Genomic DNA, 22,400 nt, shown 5'->3' with positions numbered 1-22,400 from the left:
TGATGCTGTGAAATGTTCAGGGCGCCGCCAAACGTAAACATGGTATGTGTCTGGTCTGGGCTGGTCTGGAATTCCGGCGAGGCATTCTGACTTTAGTGGAAATATTTCCACCAGACTTTTTTTCCGAGCAAACGACAGCTGCCTTGCCAGGGAGAAAAGAGTGACTGCTAAACCTACCACAGAATGAAAGGTCATCTCTCAAAGCCCCTCAAATTGTGGGCCTCTCAAGAGTGGGGGGAGTGCCTGGAAGCTCCAGAAGCATCCCGAAAAGAATCAACCAAAAGCGAAAGATCCGGCAACGGATTTTGCGGTTCAGAATTTTTGGAGCCTGCCTGTCTATTTGGTTGGCGGATGCAAAAAGAACAGAACGGAAAACGGAAACTCAATCCCGATGATGAAATAACAAAAGTTTCTGCCGAAATGCAATGGGCCTGTGAAATTCTGAGCTCATGTCTGGTAGAGGGAAGCAAAAAGAACGCTAGCAGCTCACAACCAAGCGATGATTGGAAGTAATTTAGTATTCATTGGGAATTCTCGAGTTAAGATGATTCAGTGAGCCCCGGATGACGCTGCATGTTTTGGGTGGAAAACTGTTGTGGCATAACATTCGTATCATTCAATGTCGAGCTGATGATGATGATAATGATACCATCTCTCCGGCGTTGATTTTTTTGTGTTCATTAGGGAGCCAATGACATAATTGACAAAAATTATATTAAATGACAAATATAAAATAATTTATAAAAAATCCAATAATTGCAAAAATGAGCAACAAAACAAGGGAATTTGGAACAGCATTAAAATAATGTAATACCAAGAAAATGTCAAAAACAAGAAAAAACAAACACAACTTTTATATAATAAATTATAAAAGTATAAGCATATAAAATTTACAACAAAAAAAACAAAAACTAGGTACTAAAATAACAATGAAACTAAAATTTACAAAATAAAAAAAAATGACAAAAATGACTGAAGTAACAAAAATTTAATATTACAAGAAAAACAGGAACAGCAAACTTTCAAACAATCACAAAAAATGCCAAACTTAAATTTATTTCAGAAAATAAACGTGGAAAAAGTAACGAATTTAAACTTACACATTTAAAAAAAATACAAAATTCACAGATTCGGGTTCAGAATTTCATTTGATTTTGATTTATTTCATTTTTGTCATTTTTGTTAATTTTTGTCATTTTTGTCTTTTTTGTTAATTATGTCTTCTTTTTAAATTTCGTCGTTTTTGTCTTTTTTTTTTAATTTTCGTCGTTTATGTAAATTTTTTTTTTGTATTTGTGATTTATTTCATTTTTGTCAATTTGTGGTTTTTGTAATTTTTTTTTTGTTTTTGAGATTTATTTCATTTTTGTCATTTTTTGTCATTTTTACCTTTTTGTCGTTTTTAACCTTTTTGGCATTTTTGTAAATTTTACATTTTTGTCCTTTCTGTCATTTTTGTAATTTTTTTCATTTTAGTCAACTTTGGCATTTTTGTCAATTTTGACATTTTTGCCATTTCTGTCATTTTTTGTCAATTTTGTCATTTTTGTCATTTTCGTCAACTTTGTCAATTTTGCCAGTTTTGTCAATTTTGTCAATTTTCTATGTTCTCAATTTTGTCAATTTTGTGATTTTTGTCAATTTTAAAAATTTTTCGAATGTTTTGTCAATTTCATTTTTGTCATTTTTGTCAATTTTGATTTTTTTGTAATTTTTGTAAATCTTTTAATTTTTGTCATTTTTATAATTTTTTTAATTTTGTAAATTTGGTCGAAACAAATTTGTCACAATTGACAAAATTGACAAAATTGACAAAATTGACAAAATTGACAAAATTGACAGAATTGACAAAATTGACAAAATTGACAAAATTGACAAAATTGGCAAAATTGACAAAATTGACAAAATTGACAAAGTTGATAAAATTGACAAAATTGACAAAATTGACAAAAGTGACAAAATTGGCAATATTGACAATATTGACAAAATTGACAAAATTGACAAAATTGACAAAGTTGACAAAGTTGACAAAATTGACAAAATTAACAAAATTGACAAAATTGACAAAATTGACAAAATTGACAAAAAAAAGTGACAAAATGGACAAAATTGACAAAATTGACAAAATTGACAAAATTGACAAAATTGACAAAATTGACTAAATTGACAAGATTGACCAAATTGACAAAATTGACAAAATTGACAAAATTGACAAAGTTGAAAAAATTGACAAAAATTACAAAATAGTAAAAATTGCCAAAATAATCAAAATCGACAATTTAAAATTTTGCCAATTTTGTCAGTTTTGTGAATTTTGTGAATGTTGTTAATTTTGTCATTTTTGTCAATTATGTGTATCTTTAGAAGTTTTTCAATTCTGTTAATTTTGTTTTTTTTTTCTTGTCATTTTTCGATTTTCTTCCATTTTCGTAATTAATTGTCATTTTTGTCATTTTTGTCATTTTTGTCATTTTTGTCATTTTTGTCATTTTTGTCATTTTTGTCATTTTTGTCATTTTTGTCATTTTTGTCATTTTTGTCATTTTTGTCATTTTTGTCATTTTTGTCATTTTTGTCATTTTTGTCATTTTTGTCATTTTTGTCATTTTTGTCATTTTTGTCATTTTTGTAATTTTGGTAATTTTTGTTATTTGGTCATTTTTGTCAGTTTTGTCATTTTTGTTATTTTTATCAAATCTGCCATTTTTGTCATTTTAAGAATTTTTGTGAATTTCGCTTATTTTGCCAAATTTGTCAATGTTTTTTTATTTTGTAAATTTTGTTGATTTTGTCATTTTCTTCTTTTTTTCATGTTTTTCGTTTTTTAAATTAATGTCACTCATATATTTTTTGACATTCTTGTCAGTTTTGTCATTTTTGGTCATTCTTGTTGTTTTTGCCATTTTTGTCATTTTGCCTTTTTTGTCATTTTGTCATTTTTGTCGTTTATTTCAATTTTATCATTTTTGCCATTGTTGTAATTCTTGTAATTTTTGTAATTTTTGTCATTTTGATCATTTTTGTAATATTTTTCATTTTTGGCATTGTTGTAATTTTTGATATTTTTTTATATTTTTGTATATTTTGTCATTTTTGTTATTTGGTCATTTTTGTCATTTTTGTCAAAATTTGTCATTAATGATATTTATGTCATTTTTTTCATTTTTTGTCACTTATGTCACATTTGTCATTTTTGTTGTTTTTGACATTTTTGTCATTTTTTGTAATGTTTTCGATTTTAGTCATTTTTGTCAATTTCTTCATTTTTGTCGTTTTTATCAAATTGCATTTTCTTCAATTTTGTTTAATCAATTTTGTCGATTTTATAAATTTTGTTTTTTTTTTTGTTAGTTTTGTCAATTATGTCATTTCGGTAAGTTTTGTAAATTTTGTCATTTTTGTCAATTCTGTCAATTATGACAATTTCTTCAATTTTGTCAATTTTTCAATTTTGACATATTTGATCATTTTTACACTTTGAACAATTTTGTTAATTTTTTTAAATTTGGTCAATTTAGTCTATTTTGTCAAATTTTTCAATTTACTTTATTTTGTTCGTTGTTCATTGTCAATTTTCTGAATTTTGTAAAATTCGTCATACTTGTCATTTTTGGTATTTTTTTCCAATTTCGTTATTTTTTGTTTTTTTTTCAAATTGGTAAATTTTTCGATATTGTCAATTTTTTCAATTGCGTCATTTTTGTCAATTTTGTCTATTTTCTCGCTTTGGTCAATTTTGTCTATTTTGTCTTTTTTTTTCAATTCTGTCAATGTTGTCAATGTTGTCAATTTTGTCAGTTATGTAAATTTTGTCTATTTTTAAGTTAGTCAATCCTGTTTTTTTTTGTAAATTTTTGTTATTTTTGTATTTTTTTTAATTTTTGTTATAATATTTAACACTTTTAAAATAGATGATTTTTAAATTCGAATATTTGAGCGTTTGGAGGAGTGCTGTAATCCTCAATGAATTTCGTCTGAGCTTTGATTTCTCTCAGGTCAGTTTTATTGGTCACTCAACAAATTGTATTTGATCAGCTTTCGGAATTTCATGAAGATATTCTTTCCCTTATATTTATTGCCACCCTTATGCATATAAGACAATGAGATGAGATTGAGCCTCAGTAAAATATGGCTTCCTTCAAGTAAATGTAATCCTGAATTCCAAAGGGCAGCCAGGAATTTTTATGAGGTTAAATAGTGTGTGTGAAGAATGATAAGAATTATAGCGATGTTGGGGTTTTTTTTTAAAAGACTAACATCTTTGAAAAAATCATATAAAACTATTCAATTTATTTCTATTTTTCAGTGTGGCTGGTTCCAGAAGGTAACAACTAAGGTACAATATATTTCAACGATTTATCAACAAAACACTGTGAGACGGTCTATTGGAAGATTCTGTTACAATCACATTATGTATGTATATTGTTTTCAATCTAAACATAGATTTTCAAGCTGTGTTTTAAAAATAAAATTAAATAAACACCTATGAAGCATCAGTTTTGAAATAAGTTTTATTTTTGAAATGAAATAAAAACTCAAACCCAAACTTTTGACAGCTCTTGCCAAATAAAAAAAAACTTACAGAAAACTTCATCAATCAAACTGCACAATCATTCATCAGCCAATAAGACGGTGGATCTCGGCCTAAAGGAACAATGGTCATCCTCTTTGATCCACCGTCGCATCGTGCTGTGATCATCTTTGGTGGCTTAAGAAAAGAAAATTCTCCAACAGTAGCAGCAGCAACTCTCGGGTGCAAAGTTTGAGTGCAAAGATAAATCATGATATAGTTTTTTTGTCTATCTCTTCCGAAATCCCTCCCACACACAAACCAGAGTTAGCCAGCGGATAGACGGTAGACACACAGACATCTCTAACAACATCAAGATGTCTGGAAGGATCCCATCAGTCACTCAGTCAGTCAACCGAGGCAAACCCCTTTCCTTGGTATGTAACGGTAAGGGAACAATAATCCGGATTTCCCAGAAAAATAAAAAAAAAAACAGAGGCAATACAAAAGGCCAAAAGATAAAGGATAAATCGAGATACTTTCTTACCCGAAGAAAATCCGCTCGTCAGCACTTCCGAATTCGATTTTAAAGGTCAAATATATCGTCATAAATTGTGGAAACCCTTTTGCACGTCAATCACTGAATGAAGATGATATACGTTTTTTTTAGAGGATGTTGAAATCCAGTTAGGAATCGTATGTCCGAAAATGCCAATGAGTGTGTGGGTATTGTTAAGCATTGGTTAGATTTGAATAGCTCAGCCATTTTCATTTTATACCAGACTCATTAACATCGCAGCGGAACAGAATATATGATGCCTGTGTGAAAAAAACTTCCTCAAACAACTGTACTCTCTGGAGCCACCATTATGTTTTTTTTTTATAAAAGCTTTGTTCCTGCACACATTAATGTAGTTTTCAGCTTACTTCTAACCTAACGGGATAGTTGATGATTTTTCAAATTCGTTCATAAGTATGAATTTTTTCGATATAAAACTAAACGAAAAGTGTAAATAGAATAACGGAGTAATTTTGAACCGCTTTGGGAAGTGGCTATTATATTTTCTAAAATAAAAAAGTACATGTTAAAATTTTCTTACTGCCCCTACTCGCATAACAGTCCCATATGAATTTTCGTCATTTTTCATCTAACCTGACAGTTTGTCATTTCGAAAGTAGGGCTTCAATATAAAACAATAAAAAAAGAGATTTGAAAAAAATATCAACTTGTGGCTGTCCCATATGAAATATACTCGCATAACAGTCCCACATGTGAAATACCACGGATTTAGTTACATTTCAATGTTTTTCGGCGAAATAGTTTTTGATTTATTGCTTTGAATCATTTAAAAAAGAATAAACTCACTTGATGTCGAATTATGCACACTAGTTTCGAAGGCAGGTTAATAAGGAGGAAGGAATTTCATCCTGAGCGAAAAATTATCGGATGAAACCAAACATCGTAGAAAAATTAAACTTACAATGTGGAATTCACGATATTTTTCCTAAAGTATGTTTCTTTTTCTGATAACTGCATTTAGAAGTTTGAAAATGATCAAATTTAAGTCTTAGAAAGTAGCTTGGTGAGCAAAACATTTTCTGTATGGGACTGTTATGCGAGTAGATTTGAAAAAGGTCTCAAATATGCTCGCATAACAGTCCCATAACGAATGAAAACGTTGCTCCCGGCCTTACCAATGGTCCAATTTCGAAAATTTCAGGCCTTACGATTTATTATGACAACCTAGAACACAATCCATCAAAAGATTTTTGTTTATGCTGAAAGTTGTGGTCACAATTTAGAAATATATTCCAAAACAGAAAAAGCTGATTTTCTCGCTTGCTTGTTTTTGCATATGGGACTGTTATGAAAGTAGGGGCAGTTTATCGGTTCAATACGAATATCAAGGCTTTTTTCAATCGAAACATATCGTCGTTTGTTGCAATGTAACAAGATTCAAGCCTCAAAACTTGTTTCTTCGATCATTACTCTGGATGGTATTTTGAACCACCACCGCCCTCTCGATCTATTTTTGACCACCCTTAAACAAAATAAGTTTTTTTTTACTCTAAAATTTGCAACATTTACGACAGTGATTTATGCGCAATTGTACGAACAGTTCTTTTTTTTCTTATTCTTGTATGTAGTCAAGTTTTGTTTGTTCACGTTAATGAACTTCTTCCCAGTCTCTGTTTAGGTACACTTGTTTGTTGAAAATTTCTTACTACAACCATCTGTTTCTTCTACAACTTTTTATGCTTGAAAACAGTAATTTTTGATAGCAATAAAGCAAAAACAGAAATACTCCTCCGTTATACTTATAGTGTTTTTTTAATGTTTCGAAAATACCGACAGCACACTGCATTCTCGAAGAAATTTGTCCTGCAGTGTTAAATACTGGCCAGTTGGCTTATCAGTTTATAGAACGCAAATCTCCTTCAGGGTCGATAAGTTGAGAAACTCTGACATCATCAACTCCGCGACATCAATTTGATGCATTTTTACTTGAAAATTCCATCATGGCAATTAGGGAGTAACGTTAAAATTTTAGACTAAGAATCCAAAATTTAAAAAAATATAGGTAGGGGGCTCTCCTACAGTTTTTAACATAATTCGAGAATTATCTTTCTCTCCTTCCTTCCATTGGAGAGATTGAAAAGTGCAGAGGGGCTTCCATACAATTTTTATTGCTAAATTCGTATGGGGCATGCGAGGATATTTGGGTGAACGAAATGTTCCCAAGATGATGTGAAGCTCTTTCCGCCTTTCATTAGAGAAACTTAAAGGGGGAGGAGACTCCCACACACATTTTTGCATGACTGGTGAAATAATCGAGCAAATGGAACACAATTTAGTTGGAGAGGGTATTTGGATACGGAAAAAGATTCCATGATTCCAGTAAACAAACATTGAGGAAGAGAGGCCACCTCAGTTTTTTTTAAATACCGAGAGCTTATCAGTCGAAAGGCACTGTATTTGGTATGAGACTGTATTTTGGTACGTGTTTTATTCTAGAAATCTTCGGAATCAATCAGGGCTTGAACGGACTAATTTTATTATCAGATTTTATTCTTCGGTTGACAGGTAACCACCCTCCATTCACATCGATTGCTTAGTTGCAATATTAATTTACAAAACTAGCACAGTACGAGTAATGTTTCTTTATTTATTTGGGACCCTTCCCTTCTTCCATTGAGTGAGAAAGGAAAAGGAGACGGGAGCCTCATCCGTTTTTGTCACATCTATTATATAAAATTCTCTTGTAACGGTGTTTGTAGTACTACTCCTCCGAAATTACTCAAAAGATTCGAATGAAATTATTTTTAGAATATTCTGTAGCCATACGAATCGGTTTATATCGAATAAAAACAACACAAAGTCGCATCAATTGTCCGTAATAATTAAATTTGTAGTTTTTTGAATGAAATAAAAGTCATGGCTTCCATTTTTTCGAGATATTTTTTTCCTTTGGGCGGTTTGTTTTTCGTCTCCAAGGTCGAGGCGTCGCGAGCAGACGTCGTTAGAAGATAGTAACCATGGCATAGCATACTGATCAGTGAGAATATTTTGGCGCGTATTTCTCAACCAATCATATTTTCAAAGCAAGTGGTGGCGATATGAAGCCTTGATGTAGTTTTTTTTGTTCTTGATTCCTAGATAATTTGTAGCACATGGTAATGAATGACGCCTAGACGTTATAAAGATTGATATTTTGCCGATCGAATCACAACCAAACAAACGGTTTTAAAAATTAAACCTTTTTTTTTTTTTTTTTGTTTCGATTATAGTCGTTTTACCATCTTTATGGCATTCGCGACTTTATCAACGTTGCAGTTGGCGGATCGTTATTGAAAAACTATCCGGTACAACTGTGTTCGATGTTTACTCTTGGGCTCGAACTCGCGGACATCGGCTCAGGAGACAACAGACTTGCCAACTGAGCTATATCACAAGCCCTTTAAACCTTTTTTGATTTCGTGTTAATTAAAGAAGAGATTGTTGTCTAAAAGTTAAGAATTTAATACTGATGCATATGAAATATTAGTATGACTCTTTGTGGACGTTTGAAAAGAAAAAAGAAAGTGGGAAGATTTATACACAATTTTATAATCCAATATGCTTAGAAGGATAGTTTTGATTCATTTCGAAAACAAAAAAAAAGAATAAGATGTTTTCTACAGAAATAGAACGAAATATTTTTGAGCATGTACTTAACTGAAGCTGTATCTAGCGCCTTATAGATTTTCAGAACAACAGCAAAATCCAATGAAAATGAACAAGCACTGAACTGAACTAGAGCCTGTCCTTCAAAATAGAGGAATAATGTATTTAGAGGCCGCATTCAGATAACGTTTTGATTTTTTGCAAGCATAAGTGAAGGTTATCAATAAAAAAAACCCTTTTTCATAACAAAAAGGATATGCATTCTCCGGAGGAGTTTACAGTTGAGAAGGTATACTAGAGCAAGTGCAAACGTTCAACATTTACAAAAAATATTTAAATTATTTCTTCATTTATAAATTGTTGGGCTCAAATAAACAATCAGACTAAATAAACCCAATTTTTTATCATTCATCGAATAACACTGTACTGTTTGGTTACACACAATTCAAGTACGTACGTAACATGAAAATTTATATTTGCTTTACTTATTTTGGCTACATATAAGAGACTTTTGCTTAAAACATTATCCATTAAAAGTGGAGTACTAAACATTTACTTATACTGCTGAAAAATTGCAGATATATGAATGTATCAGTTTAGAAAATGCACTATGTTTTCACTGACCTTAATAAACGCGAAAAACGTCATCATTTTTGCATATTTTACTTTCAACAAGAGTTTGTTAAGAACTGATTTAGTTTAACAACATACGAAAATTGAGTTGTTTTAAAGATTAACACATTTTTCTAAGATTTATAAATGTTCAACTATGCTAAAATCCGTTAGCATAGTTGAACATTTATAAATATAATAAATGTGAATAAGTTTGAAATAAAAAAAAAAAGAAACAAAATAAACTTTGATAACTGGTACCTTTCTCGGCACAAAAATCATCATTTTAAGGTTTTGTGTGATGTTTACATGAACATTTTTGGAAAATATTCATACCACCGTCTAGGCATTAACAGATTTTTGTACAATCCATTCCATTTTTGAAAATCTGCTTTTCAATCGATTGTTAATGAACAGATAAATCAGTAGTTTAAATTTTGAAAAGTCTCTAAAAGGTCCATCAGCACAAAAAAGAGAAAAATTGCTGTGATTCAGTCAAATAACAAATTAAAAAAAAAAACTCTTTTTAAAACAATTCTGTTCCTCAAATCATTGGTTTACAGCTTATCCATATGAATTGAATGTGTATTTTAATTTAAAGTATAGTAATTTGCAATATAAAAAGTCGTCAAATTTCATACCATCACAAGTGCCGCTCGGCATCACTTCAAGTTGTAATTTGTCGTTTGCAAGTTTAGTATTTTGCGAAAAAGAATATTAACATGATTTTAACATGGGACGGTATTTGGGTACGAGATATTTTTCTTTGATTGTTACAAACCTTTCCGAATTGCAGTGTGGAGAAGAAAGGGACTTAGGGAGTTCCATATAAATTGCGTTGTACAGCTTAAAAATTTATTAACTAATTTGAGACCCTCCTTTTTTTCTGGGTGGAGTCAGAGAGAAGAAGGCAAGTCTTTATTCATATAAAATTTGGTATAATATCAAAACTGCTCAGACAAATAATGCAAAATGTTACCTCAATTAGATACTAAAAATGATTGTATAGTAGTTCGTGAGGACTTCGTGAGGAAGAGGGGAAGGGCTGGATGTCCAAATCATTAAAACATACATTTTTATATCATCATTCAACACTTCAAACTTATTAAAACAGAGTAAAAGTTTCAGATAATGAAAAACAAATTTAGAGATCAATTTAAAGAAAGTATTATTGAATTACCTTTGCACTGAAATTCGAAACTCCAGTTGCAACTCTCTTTCAAATGAGTTCGCTTCAAGATTATAATGAAATTTGGTTGGAATTGCTGCCTTAGAAATAAAATTAAATTTCATTTATTTTAACAAATTTAATTTATTTTTGGAAGGTGTAGCAGAGCACACCGGGTCAGCTAGTATCTATATAATTAGTCATACGAATGAAACCAACTTTAGTATGGAAGGATTTTTGGGATGGAGAATTGTTTCTATGCTCATTCCGGGACCCTGCAGTGGATGATGAATAGGGAAGAGGGGGGCTCTCATACTTTTCTTGCCTAAGTCGATAACATTTTAAGCAAATGCGGTCAAATTTTTCATAGGAAAGTACAGTACCGTTCATAATTGTATAGAAATTGGAAGCACGCGCACTGTCACTTTAACTTTGAACATCCATAACTATCACACTATTATATCACACAACTTGAGCTTTCTAAAGATTGCGTGGCCAGAGATACAGTAAATCTAAGAAAATCGGACTATGGATTGATAAATGTAAAGGCTATGAATCCATTCATAAATTGCATAATTCTCACAAACAATGATTAAGTTTAAAGTTAATGAATACTACCTTGTAAATAATTGTGCAAAATTAATGATTAATGAAAATGGGAGATGATTCCTTTGTATTCTACCTCTTCTGTACTGCAAATCTTCTTTCAACAACTGATTATTACCTACTTTTTTTTTTTGTTTTAAATTCGACAAATTTAAGATACAGTTATTCAAGCCGCCGTAAAAACCGTAAAACTTATTCTCACGTGAAGAAAATATTTCAAATTTAAATCCATAATAATGGTGTTTATTCGCTGAGAACTCCTATAATATTCTTTATTCAATAAATACGAGGACTGGTTTTCAAAGTAACGTGGACAAGTAAAGCAAACTATTGTCTGGCTCAAATAGAAAGCTATCTTTTCCTGAATTGTTTTTGGGAAGTTTGAAGAACGATTTGAATGCTGCTGACGTACATCGATAAAAAGATGATAATGAAAAGTGACACTTTAATCACTCGATTTTGTTTAAACAGCAAAGTTTAATACCCCAGCTATGTTGAGTGATCCGTAATAAGTCCCTAAGGAAACATGTTTTCGACATGTGTCAAATTGCTATTGAAACAAGTTTTTTTTGGTTCTTTTAGCTTGCGAACTTGTTTTTAAGCAGCTTTGCAAAAAACCTCTTGGAAATTCACTCCAATAATGGCACGTCCTCCTGAAACGTTCTTGATTCGGCCCAACTAAGAAAATCCAAATTTTTATTTTTAACTTTCTCTCCCTTATCAGCTTATTTTAATAGAATGTTAGATATGATTAGAATCATAAGAAGTAGCTTTAAATATAGTTGTTCGAAATTTTCATGATTAACATGAATTATGAGAGAAATATTGGAAAAAAGCTGTAAGGTGGTCCAAAATAAAACCCGGTCCAAAATAATTCCGTCACCCTATACACTGGATTAAAGTTGTATCAGTAAAAAGTTTTCGCTCAAACTAGAGGTACCTTAACCAACATCAAGCGACTCCTAAATTTCTTTTATTCAAACTAGCTGATCCTGTGTGCTACACCTTCACACTCCTTTTTCAAACTTAAATTAAGTTTGGCCGAGGTTCAAATCATAGTTCAATTCTCTGAACTTAATGTTAAGTTCTCTTTTTCCTCCTTGCGATGATTCAAAATGGAGTTCGATCTGCTAACTCAAAACCGATCTCTTTTTTCCTTAAGCAAGGTAGCAAAGCTGAGTTCGACAGAGCTGAACATTTTTGCGTGAACAATGCAGACATAAAAAATAACTTAAAAAATATTAAGGTTGTATATAATCATTAAGGTTTGAATTATTTTACATTAAAAGTAAGGCATGTATTTTCATTTAAAAAAAATAATCAGGAATTTGAGGATACCATTTTGAACAAAAAACTTTTTAAATTGGCTTAAAATAGAAAGAAGTAAGCAAATTCTGTTTAACCACTGTGCACGACTGTTCAGGATCGCCCCTGATGGCTTAGATCAGCGGTCGGCAACCTTTCGAGACAGAAGAGCCAAAAATTGCAAATTAAGGAAATTTCCAAGTTTGAAAGAGCCGCACTTCATTTTATCCTTACTACAAATAATGGTGATCGCTAAGATACATTGCATCTTAATAAGAACTCATTTCATTGTTTTATTGGCAAACGGAAGCGATTTTCTTTCTTCTAAATCAATATATTTTCAAAACGGGTACAGCTTAGTAACGTTAAATTATAGAGATTTGCCATTGTAACCTGATAAAATTTATCATTTCAAAGTTTCGTGCAATTCTTTCCGAACACCTATTCCAATATAAAAATATACTTTCGATGTGTTCTGTTGAAATATTTAAAAGATGCATTGAACATTTTATATCATAAAAATGAATACTAAAAGTGGTAAATTAATTTAAAAAAAAAACTAAACGAGGGTTTGTCACTTTTATTTTTTTCTTCAAATTCTAGAAATACGCCTAATTTTTTTTGGTTAGAACATCCGTTAAAATCCATTGAGGTTCATTTGTTTGTTATGCGCATAAAACTATCATTTTAAGTAGATAAATATTTCCGGGCCTTAGAATAAATAAATCAACAAATTTTGATTCATGAATGCTCATTTAACGGATTGAAAATATAAGTCAAAATTAGACAAAATTCAACGATCGGTCGCGAAATGTAAAGCTTAGTTCTTTTAGAAATGGGACACTTTCTTTTGCTAATAGCTCGTTTACTAGTTATCGGACATTAAAAATTTTGACAGCATTTTGTTGCCTGTAAAAAGTACTATCCGACCTATTTTTTTCAAAATTTAAAATTTACGTGTTTTTGAGATATTTACTATGCAAGAGAAAAAGGAAAAAATAATTCTGCACAGTTTCATTAAAATCCATAATTATCAAATTGATAGCCGACAAAACCGTTGATTATTCAAAGAACTTCTGTGTGTGAGTGGTGGAAAAAAATGGAAATACTGTCAAAAATGTCCACAAAGTTCAAATCAACCATTGGAGTGAAGCATATGATCGGCAACTTCGGCTAAGGGTCATCAGGAAAGTCAAGCTTCTTATCAGCATTTTTAATTTTCAATAAGCGAAAAACTAAGGGTAGATCACTGAAATTTCCAAAAAAAAATTCTCCGCTAAGCTGAAAGTGTTGTCTCTTAATGAGTCATTCAAACCTAACCTGAAACAAAAAAAATTTGCTAGATCCACAGCTCGTAAGCTGTATATCTGGTTCCGAGGCTATGGGACAGATGATTTCTGATGAACGACAAAACCTATGAAATACCCTATTATAAACAAATTCCAGCGTTTGAACCCTATACCACGTCTGCTCGTGGCAAGGTCCCTGTAGGATACTAGATTTACTCAGCAGAAATAAAAATAAAAATATTAACCTTGCATTGATTAGTTTTGATGAGTGTGCAGAATTGTATTCCTTTTCTAGTTAAAATTTGAAAAACAATTGAGTGATATGCTTTAAGCGTAAACAAAAAGCATAATGAACAATTTTGGGCAATGCATGAAATGCTAGTGGCATCCCACTCGCTCAAATGCAAACCCTTATTTCGTACCAAAAAGCAAGTTCATCGCGCACCACGTGTTATTGAATGGGAAAAGAGAGATTGGATAATCTCTGTCTCTTCCACACTCTCGAAGCGCGAAACGAGGAGATAGATCAGTTTATTGGAAAATTTTGGAGCGAATACACGCACTTTTTCATCCGTGCTGATCCGATGAAAAATACCGGTCAAAATGGACGTGATGTCAAAGATCGGTGACTACAAGCACTACAATGGCGCAGTCGGGAGATATGTAAGTATTGATTATGACGAGGAAGGAATCATTTTATCATTAACGATCGACTTCGGAAAAACATTGAGGCGTGGAAATATGTGTCATCAAAAGAATTAAAAAAAAAAAGGCAATACTAAGTGTAAATGAAAACGTAAAAAAAAGTGAAAAGTACAAAGCAGCCAGAAATGAAGTTATACATAAAAATCAAAAATGATAGAAGCAAAAAAAAAAGTGCTGATGACATGAAAGAAAGTAAAAAGAAAAAGATGCTTTCGATTTGAAAAAAAAGGAGTGAATTTAAAAAAAAATAAAAGTAGAAGAAAAGCAAAAAAAAAGAGATGCTTGCAATATTAAACGAAGAAATTAGCAAAAAAAGGGAGCTAGTATTACTTAAAACGAAAGCAAAAAAAAAAGATGCTTGCAATATAAAACGAAGAAATTAGCAAAAAAAAGGGAGCTAGTTTAACTTAAAACGAAAGCAAAAAAAAATGTGCTCATGACAAAAAAAAAGGAGTCAATGCGAAAATAATACCAAAAACAGAAGAAGAAAAGCAAAAAAAAAAGAGGTGCTTTCTAAACTAAACGGAAGATAAGTAAAAAAAAAAAGGGATCACTTAAACGCAAACAAAAAAAAAAAAAAAGAAAAAAATAGGGCGGAAAAAAGTTAATACCTAAGAAAACCAAATGAAGATGTATCAGTAGAAAAAAATAAGCATACAAAAAGAATGCATAAAAGGAAAGGAAAACTGGAATAAAATTGATGGGAGCCTAAATTTATGTCCAAAAGCAGGTGCAAAAAAAAAAAATTTTAAAAACACTAACAGTAAAATAAATAAAAGAGTAAAAATAAAAACAAAAATAAAATATACAGATAGAGAAGAAGATTAAAATTTATGGAAATATGTGTATAAAAAGTTAAACGTTTAAAAAGTTGATTTATATAAGACAATAAGATCAAAGCAGAAAAGATATATTTCTTTTAACATATATAGGTAAACAAAAAAAATAGCACGGAAAAGAAAAAGGTTTAAAAGAAAAGTTCTAGAAAAATACAAGAAAATATATCAAATGAGAAGTTGTAAAAAGAATTATCAAGAAGAAACTGTAAAATATATGAAACCAGAAATCTAGTTGGAAGTAAAACATGAAAAGAAAAGATAATAGAAGTATAAAAGCAGAATCCGATAAAATTATGTGATAACTATCTAAAAAAAAAAGTAGTTTTTGAAATTTTAACAACGAAATTTTGAAAAAAAAAACATAAAACAAAGCCTGGATTTAAGTGTGGAATGAAATAAATGGAAAAAATCGAGCATCGGAATACAGATTTGTTTGAAATATATTTAGAAAAGAAGTAAAAGAAAAATGGAACAAAAAAAAAAAGGATTCCACAAAAAAAATAAAGCACAATTGAAAAAAAGCATCAAACTGTGTCAAAAAGCGCAATAACACCACAAAACATAGTTTGTACAAATCACAATAACCATATCGTGATAAATATGGTTCGGCAAACAGAAAGGTGCGAAATCTTGAATACAGAAAACGTCGAAAAAATCCAGAAAGGCATCATTTGGAAGGCATACACAAAAAAGGGGTGTTTTATATATGGAACTAGAAGTCGAATTAGAAATAAAATTAGAAAAATAACTGCTTAAATAAATATAAAGATACTTGAAAACCAATTTAAAAAAAAAAAACAATGAAAAAAATTAAAAAGGGACAAACTACCAGATCTCAGCTTTGTTTGAAGGATAATCCAATAAACTGCACTAAAGAAAACTTAAAGAATAGTATCTTACAAAAACTAAAGTCACAGGCCAAAAAGAAGAGTACTGTGTATGCCTTGACTGAGACCGCTGTCCTAGAAGCTTTGAACACTATCCTTTAGGCCATGATTGGCGGCTGAAAAAAAAAATAAAGATAAATAAAGAAAATTCCAAAGCAAAAAAAAGCTGTTAGAAATAGAAGTCGAGAAAAGATAAGATAAAATTAGTATAAAATAGAAATAAATTTCGCGTTTATAATTAATTATGTGCAAAAAAAATGAGATAAAAAAAAAAACAAAATTAAATTTTTAATGAAACAATGGAATTTTGAAAAAAGCATATTTTAAGAAACGTGGCTTTAAGAGTGGTATAATACATGTACATAAATGGATGAAATGTTTGAACATTATTCATGCAATTGAGCAAGAAGGTTTAAAATGAGGGAAAAGTAGACTTAACTTGCAGTCAAAACAAAATAACAATGATATGTAGAAGGTTTCCTTTTTGAAAAGGAGATGTTAACTTCGAATAAATGTTAAAATACTTGTGAGTAATGTATATACACCTACGATATAAATAATACAAGCAAACTCAAAAAAAGCATATTTATTGAAATTAAAACAAACAAAAAGAAGCGTTAAACATGTAAAAATGAAAAAAACATTCTGCAGGTTTTTGAAAAAAATAAATAAATAAATAAAACACTGAGGTTAAAATAGAAGAAAATCCAAAGTACAGGAAACATAAAAAAAAAAGTGGAACAACAGTCGATATAAGATAGATTTAAGAGTTTGCGAGGTTCAACGAAAAAATCAAATAATATTTAATATTTGGACACTTTAAACAACCATTCAATTTTCCGAAACATGAAAATAAATCATTACTATAAAGGAATTATTTTGATATTAAGATGCATACATTGAGAAAAAAAAACAGATTTATAGAATACACTAACCACGACTAAGTACGTAGTTGAAGCACCGGACGGCTTAATTGTCTTCAGGTGTAGTATAGAAATGAATACAAAAGAATCGGAATTAAGGCTTGGAAAAACTAATAAATATGGACATTTTAAGACAAATCTCAAATTAGCAGTTCAAAGTTCATGCTCCAAATGTTTCAATGATGTGTAGTTATCCAGAGTATGATTTGATGTACAAATAATATATTAAAAAAAAAATCTGATTTTCAATCAAGATTACAAATCCAACTCAATCAAGAATCAATTCGAAGATTTTATTAACGTATATGAGTATATCCAGTATTCTACGAAAAGAATCATAATGCACTCTGTAGTGAGATTTTGTATGCATACATAAATACAGATAAAATCAATTTTTACCGTTTACCGGACTAACCTAAAATAATGAAACTCAGACTAGAAGAACAAGATTCATAATTCGTTTCAGAAAAGTTATATCCATTATGGGAAATTCATGAAATTTTTCAAAATTAATGTTTTTTAAAAGAACTGAAACGCGGCAGAATTAATGACCAAAAGGGAATTGATAATGCATTTAAATTTCATAAAAACTTTTCGATTGTTTTATTTTATAAAAAGTATTTTCGAAACATTTTCTTGACAATTTTGCAAGAACAAAAAAATGGCTATTTTGTAGAAGTTATTCATAACGTTATTTCAATAAATTTTTCAAAAGAAACAAATCGCTGAAGCTCGTTACTCCTTGATTGATAAATACTTTTTCAGAGAACTTAAAATTTTTAATTTAAATTCGTTGTATTCACAGATAAGGACTTTTGGATTATTTTTCTTAAATCGATCGTTTTCAAAGCTTAATATGTTTTGAAGAAGAACAATAATTATTTTTGTTTTTATGTACATGTAATTTCGATCTGTCATTGAACAAACGTGTTGCTAATTTTGGAGTGTTGACCGATTTGACATTTCACTACGGAATATTTTCACGGTGGCGAATTCACATTCATGTTCGCGTCCGAGTTCACAAGAACTGTGAACCGGGTTTAAGATTTTAAATCCTGAATAATTTTAACATAGGGGAAAGGTTTCCTAAATGGGCCTATCGGGTTAAATGACCCTACGGCTGTTTGATGACATGGCTGACTAGACAGCTTATCTGTCCAATGCATTTTGAGGGTGATACGCTTAGAACATAAGGCAAGAAAGAATTTTATAAATTTACATACTCAAAAAATTTAAAAAATTATACAAGGTTTTGATACATTTTGATGTAATATTTCGACTTTAAAAATTATACGTAAAGAAGCTTAAAACAAAAACTAGGATGGTTTTTGTTTCTTACTCAAATGAACTTTAGAAATTAAACATATTTCAGCTTTTGTGGAGGTTTAATAATGATTATATAGTGGAAAAATAGAGTATTTTTGTATGCCCCCATCATGTTTGTAAAATGCCTCCCTCCTAAAATAACAGGTTAAATAGAATAAATAAATGATTTTTTATCATTGAACCTTCAAACCTAAGCTCTGAATAACATCTTTAGAAAGAATTGAAGATCTAAAAACAGATTTGAAAAAGTTTTTCTCATGGATGAACTGCCTCCATAGTATGGCAACCCTAACTTTTGTTTTATTCCATAAAATTATAATATACATAGATTTTTATAAAACTTCAGCTTTGTCGTACGGATATTATTACATTCTAGCAGTTTCAATGAAATTATACGGATATATTTCTTAAAAACAGAAATTTTGTTCAAAACTTAAATAGGCGCATTTAGCCCGCACGGTTTGAGGTTCGGCATTCTAGACAACACTTATAATAAAATCATTTTCTTGAAAACAGAAGAAAATTTCAACATAAAAATTACTCAAATGTATAAAAAACAGATGCCTGCACACGTGTATATAGTTTTTGTACACATATTCGATGTGATATTTCATTAAATCAGTGTTCTGTTTAATAGGCGCATATAGCCCGCTCCTCCCCTACCGATTGAACTTCAAAGTCAAGTAAAATTTGGATTCGGTTTTTAGGGAAGAAAGATATAAAGCAAAGAGATTTAAGATTAAATATGAATAACTAGTAACAGTATGTATCTCATTTTATGTCCAGAACATTCAGATTCATATAAGTCGAAAAACAATCTAGAGTGAGTAAGAGAATATATAAAGGTATAATTTCACATTAATGATTTCAAAAGAATATTCAAAATCTGATTCATGAGAATCTGATTAATAGGAGTCTGATTAATTGGAATAGAAACCAAATTTTCAACAAATTAAAAAAAAAAATTGAATTATATCCGAAAAAAAGATTAAAATTAACTTTCAATTTAAAATTTTAAGGATTTTGATTTGAAAAGTATATTGTTTAACATTGGGTTTAATACTCAATAAAAGCTTGTTGTTTACAATACTCGTTAAAAAAAAATTGTAGGTAAATAAAAGGTCGCGAATCAGATGAATGGCATTACCAAAGAATTTAAATAATCGTGAAATTTATTAGGGCAGCAATAAATAAAATTTAGTAACACGAAAGGAAAATTGAGGTAAAAGTTCAGTTTAGTATTGAAGGTTCATCAATATTTTGTTACAATTTAAAAATTCGGAATCACGACGAATGCTAGATTGATTATGTGTATAAATTCAAATCAAAACTTCACTAAAAGTTGTGAAAAGTATAATTTTAATAATGCAAATGACTAACTAGTAGTTGCTAATTTATTACTATAAATCCAACTTTTCAATTGTATGTAATGTAACAACAGATTTAAAGTAGTTACATCTATATAAAACATTAAAATTTCAACGACAAATAGATATTGACAACAACAATAATTCCGATGATAACTGTCGCAATGTATGTATTTAAGAAACTATACCTTGATATCGGTTTAAAAATGGTATTTAATGTTTTAGTTTTTGTTTTCCATGGATGGACTACCTTCGTAAATTAACCAAATAAAAAAATCAGAAAGAAAGCTTAGAATGATATAATCTAAACATAAAAAAAAAAATATAAAGGAACACTTGAGTTTTAAACCAATATTTAACATTCAGAAATCATATTGTTTGTTATCATTTATTTCAAATTCGGATTCATGTGACTATAAAGTGAAAAAAAATACATTCAATATTATTAATAAAGTTTTGAGCATTATTTATCATTTGTATGCAAACAGATAATTTGAATTCAATGTCACAGTTGATGCGAGGTTTCAGTAAAATTGAGCTGCATAAAGGAATGATATTTTATGTGAATTAAAAAAAAAAAACAAATTAATACAAAATCGACCTGTATTCTAAGATTTAAGATTTTAAATGACAATGAAGATTCAAAAGTAGATGATTTTAAAAGATAAGAGAGATAAGAAGTAATATTTTATATGTAATATCCATTCATCAAATTCATATCTATAAATACCTTAAGTTCAACTGTTGTATCAATACAGAAATCAATTGCCAGCAATACTAATATTTAAAAATTTTAGTATTTTTAGTTGTTTTACATTTGATATGTGGTATGAATTATGATTATGATTATGAAACAACAATAATTATTCCACTCTATCATATTTTATATTTTCCTGAAGCTCAATGGAAAAAAATCATGGTTCTCATCAATTTTTCAACGAATATGACTGGAACATAATGAATATGATAACACACGTAAATAAACATTCTGCTTGTTAATTCCTTCAAGTTTAGAGGAGGGGGGCAATGTAGGATACTAGATTTACTCAGCAGAAATAAAAATAAAAATATTAACCTTGCATTGATTAGTTTTGATGAGTGTGCAGAATTGTATTCCTTTTCTAGTTAAAATTTGAAAAACAATTGAGTGATATGCTTTAAGCGTAAACAAAAAGCATAATGAACAATTTTGGGCAATGCATGAAATGCTAGTGGCATCCCACTCGCTCAAATGCAAACCCTTATTTCGTACCAAAAAGCAAGTTCATCGCGCACCACGTGTTATTGAATGGGAAAAGAGAGATTGGATAATCTCTGTCTCTTCCACACTCTCGAAGCGCGAAACGAGGAGATAGATCAGTTTATTGGAAAATTTTGGAGCGAATACACGCACTTTTTCATCCGTGCTGATCCGATGAAAAATACCGGTCAAAATGGACGTGATGTCAAAGATCGGTGACTACAAGCACTACAGTCCCGAGTATATTAAAGTATGTATTTGATGGATATTTTGTATAAAATATAATGATTTGCCAAAATTCTGCTCCTGTGAAAAAAAAAACAACAATTTTCAAAACGAAAACAATGGTTTTCACTCTTTTCAAAAGCCTAAAAAGAGAAATCTTTTATGAACCCTTCGCAACCTACGATCTATACTAACCGATTATACTTTGAATTCAATCTTCTCATGGTTTTACTTCGTTATTGCTAGATTTTGCCAGCAGATATTCCATTAAAAACGCTCAAAATGTGGCTCAAAAATAATCAAATTTGTAAATTTTCGGAACAGCTGTATCCACTAAAGTGGCCTCAGTTTCTTCTAAAAGAGAAGTATTGGTCCGAAAAGTATCAGAAATTTAAGGAGGGGGATGTAGCCACCTAAAATACAGATTAGACGAAGTATTAGTTTGAAAAGCTGATCATTATCATGACTGAAAAAAGTGTGCGCTGGCCGAAGGGAGGTACCAAGAATAAAGTAGAAACTATTCTAACAAAAAATCGATAAATATTTTTTTTCAAATTTTTTCATGAATTATCATAAGATTATCTTCATTTCCTTCATAGAAAGTATTTAGATCAAACGAAAGGTTTTTGAGATACACGCATTCGTAACTGTCCCATTTCTAAAAGAACTAAGCTTTAGTCAGATAATTCGTTTATAAAATTTCTCTTAATTTTTTTATTACAAGTATTCCGATTCAGCTTTTTAGTTCTCATTTTGATTTCTGGTTAAATAAAAAAAGGTTTCAAAAATTATATTTTCCGATAACGAAAATTTAAGTTTAAATTCTCAATTCTGTTCTAAATCTTAACCCTTTAAAGTTGTTTCTTCTACATACTAATGCAATCTTAAAAATAATGTTTCAACCTCTGAGTCTCAAAAACATCATGTTTTATGAATACTTATCACAAATTCATATTTTTAATTTGACCGAAAATGTTAACCGATTATAATGATATAAGATTCGTTGTGTGATAAATTAATTTTAATATTTCAATATTCCGAAACAAAACAATTTCAAATATTTGAAGCAGTCAAAACATTTTTTTCAAATACTTTTAATTCTTGACAGATTTTCTGTATTTAAGTGTATCTTGGATTTTTCGAATCATCACGGATAGATTCATCCGATGATGTAGAAATTTGCTGGGGTCCAATGAAAGTTTTGATAGCCATCTCGGATCTTGGTGTACAATA

The 22,400-nt window shown here is 30.0% G+C and overlaps 2 protein-coding genes across 4 annotated transcripts in view; one reads left to right on the top strand and one right to left on the bottom strand.

Moving 5' to 3' along the window:
• LOC129751192 (synaptobrevin) overlaps positions 1-4,455 on the top strand; it is a 41,070-nt gene extending 36,615 nt beyond the window's left edge. Inside the window, exon 4 of one of the 2 annotated variants that reach the window (XM_055746557.1) lies at positions 4,307-4,455. In XM_055746557.1, the coding sequence (XP_055602532.1) occupies positions 4,307-4,335 (29 nt within the window). In that variant the 3' untranslated portion in view covers positions 4,336-4,455. The remainder of the gene's footprint in view (positions 1-4,306) is intronic. The other variant, XM_055746559.1, reaches the window with a different exon arrangement.
• Positions 1-22,400, bottom strand: part of LOC129751190 (chondroitin sulfate N-acetylgalactosaminyltransferase 1) — a 128,301-nt gene that overhangs the window by 50,040 nt on the left and 55,861 nt on the right. The gene's annotated exons all lie outside the window — the stretch shown is intronic.

This window comes from Uranotaenia lowii, chromosome 3 (genome assembly GCF_029784155.1).
Source record: "Uranotaenia lowii strain MFRU-FL chromosome 3, ASM2978415v1, whole genome shotgun sequence".
NCBI lineage: Eukaryota > Metazoa > Arthropoda > Insecta > Diptera > Culicidae > Uranotaenia > Uranotaenia lowii.
Note: the sequence above shows the minus strand (reverse complement) of the source record. Positions and strands in the feature narration are given on the sequence as shown.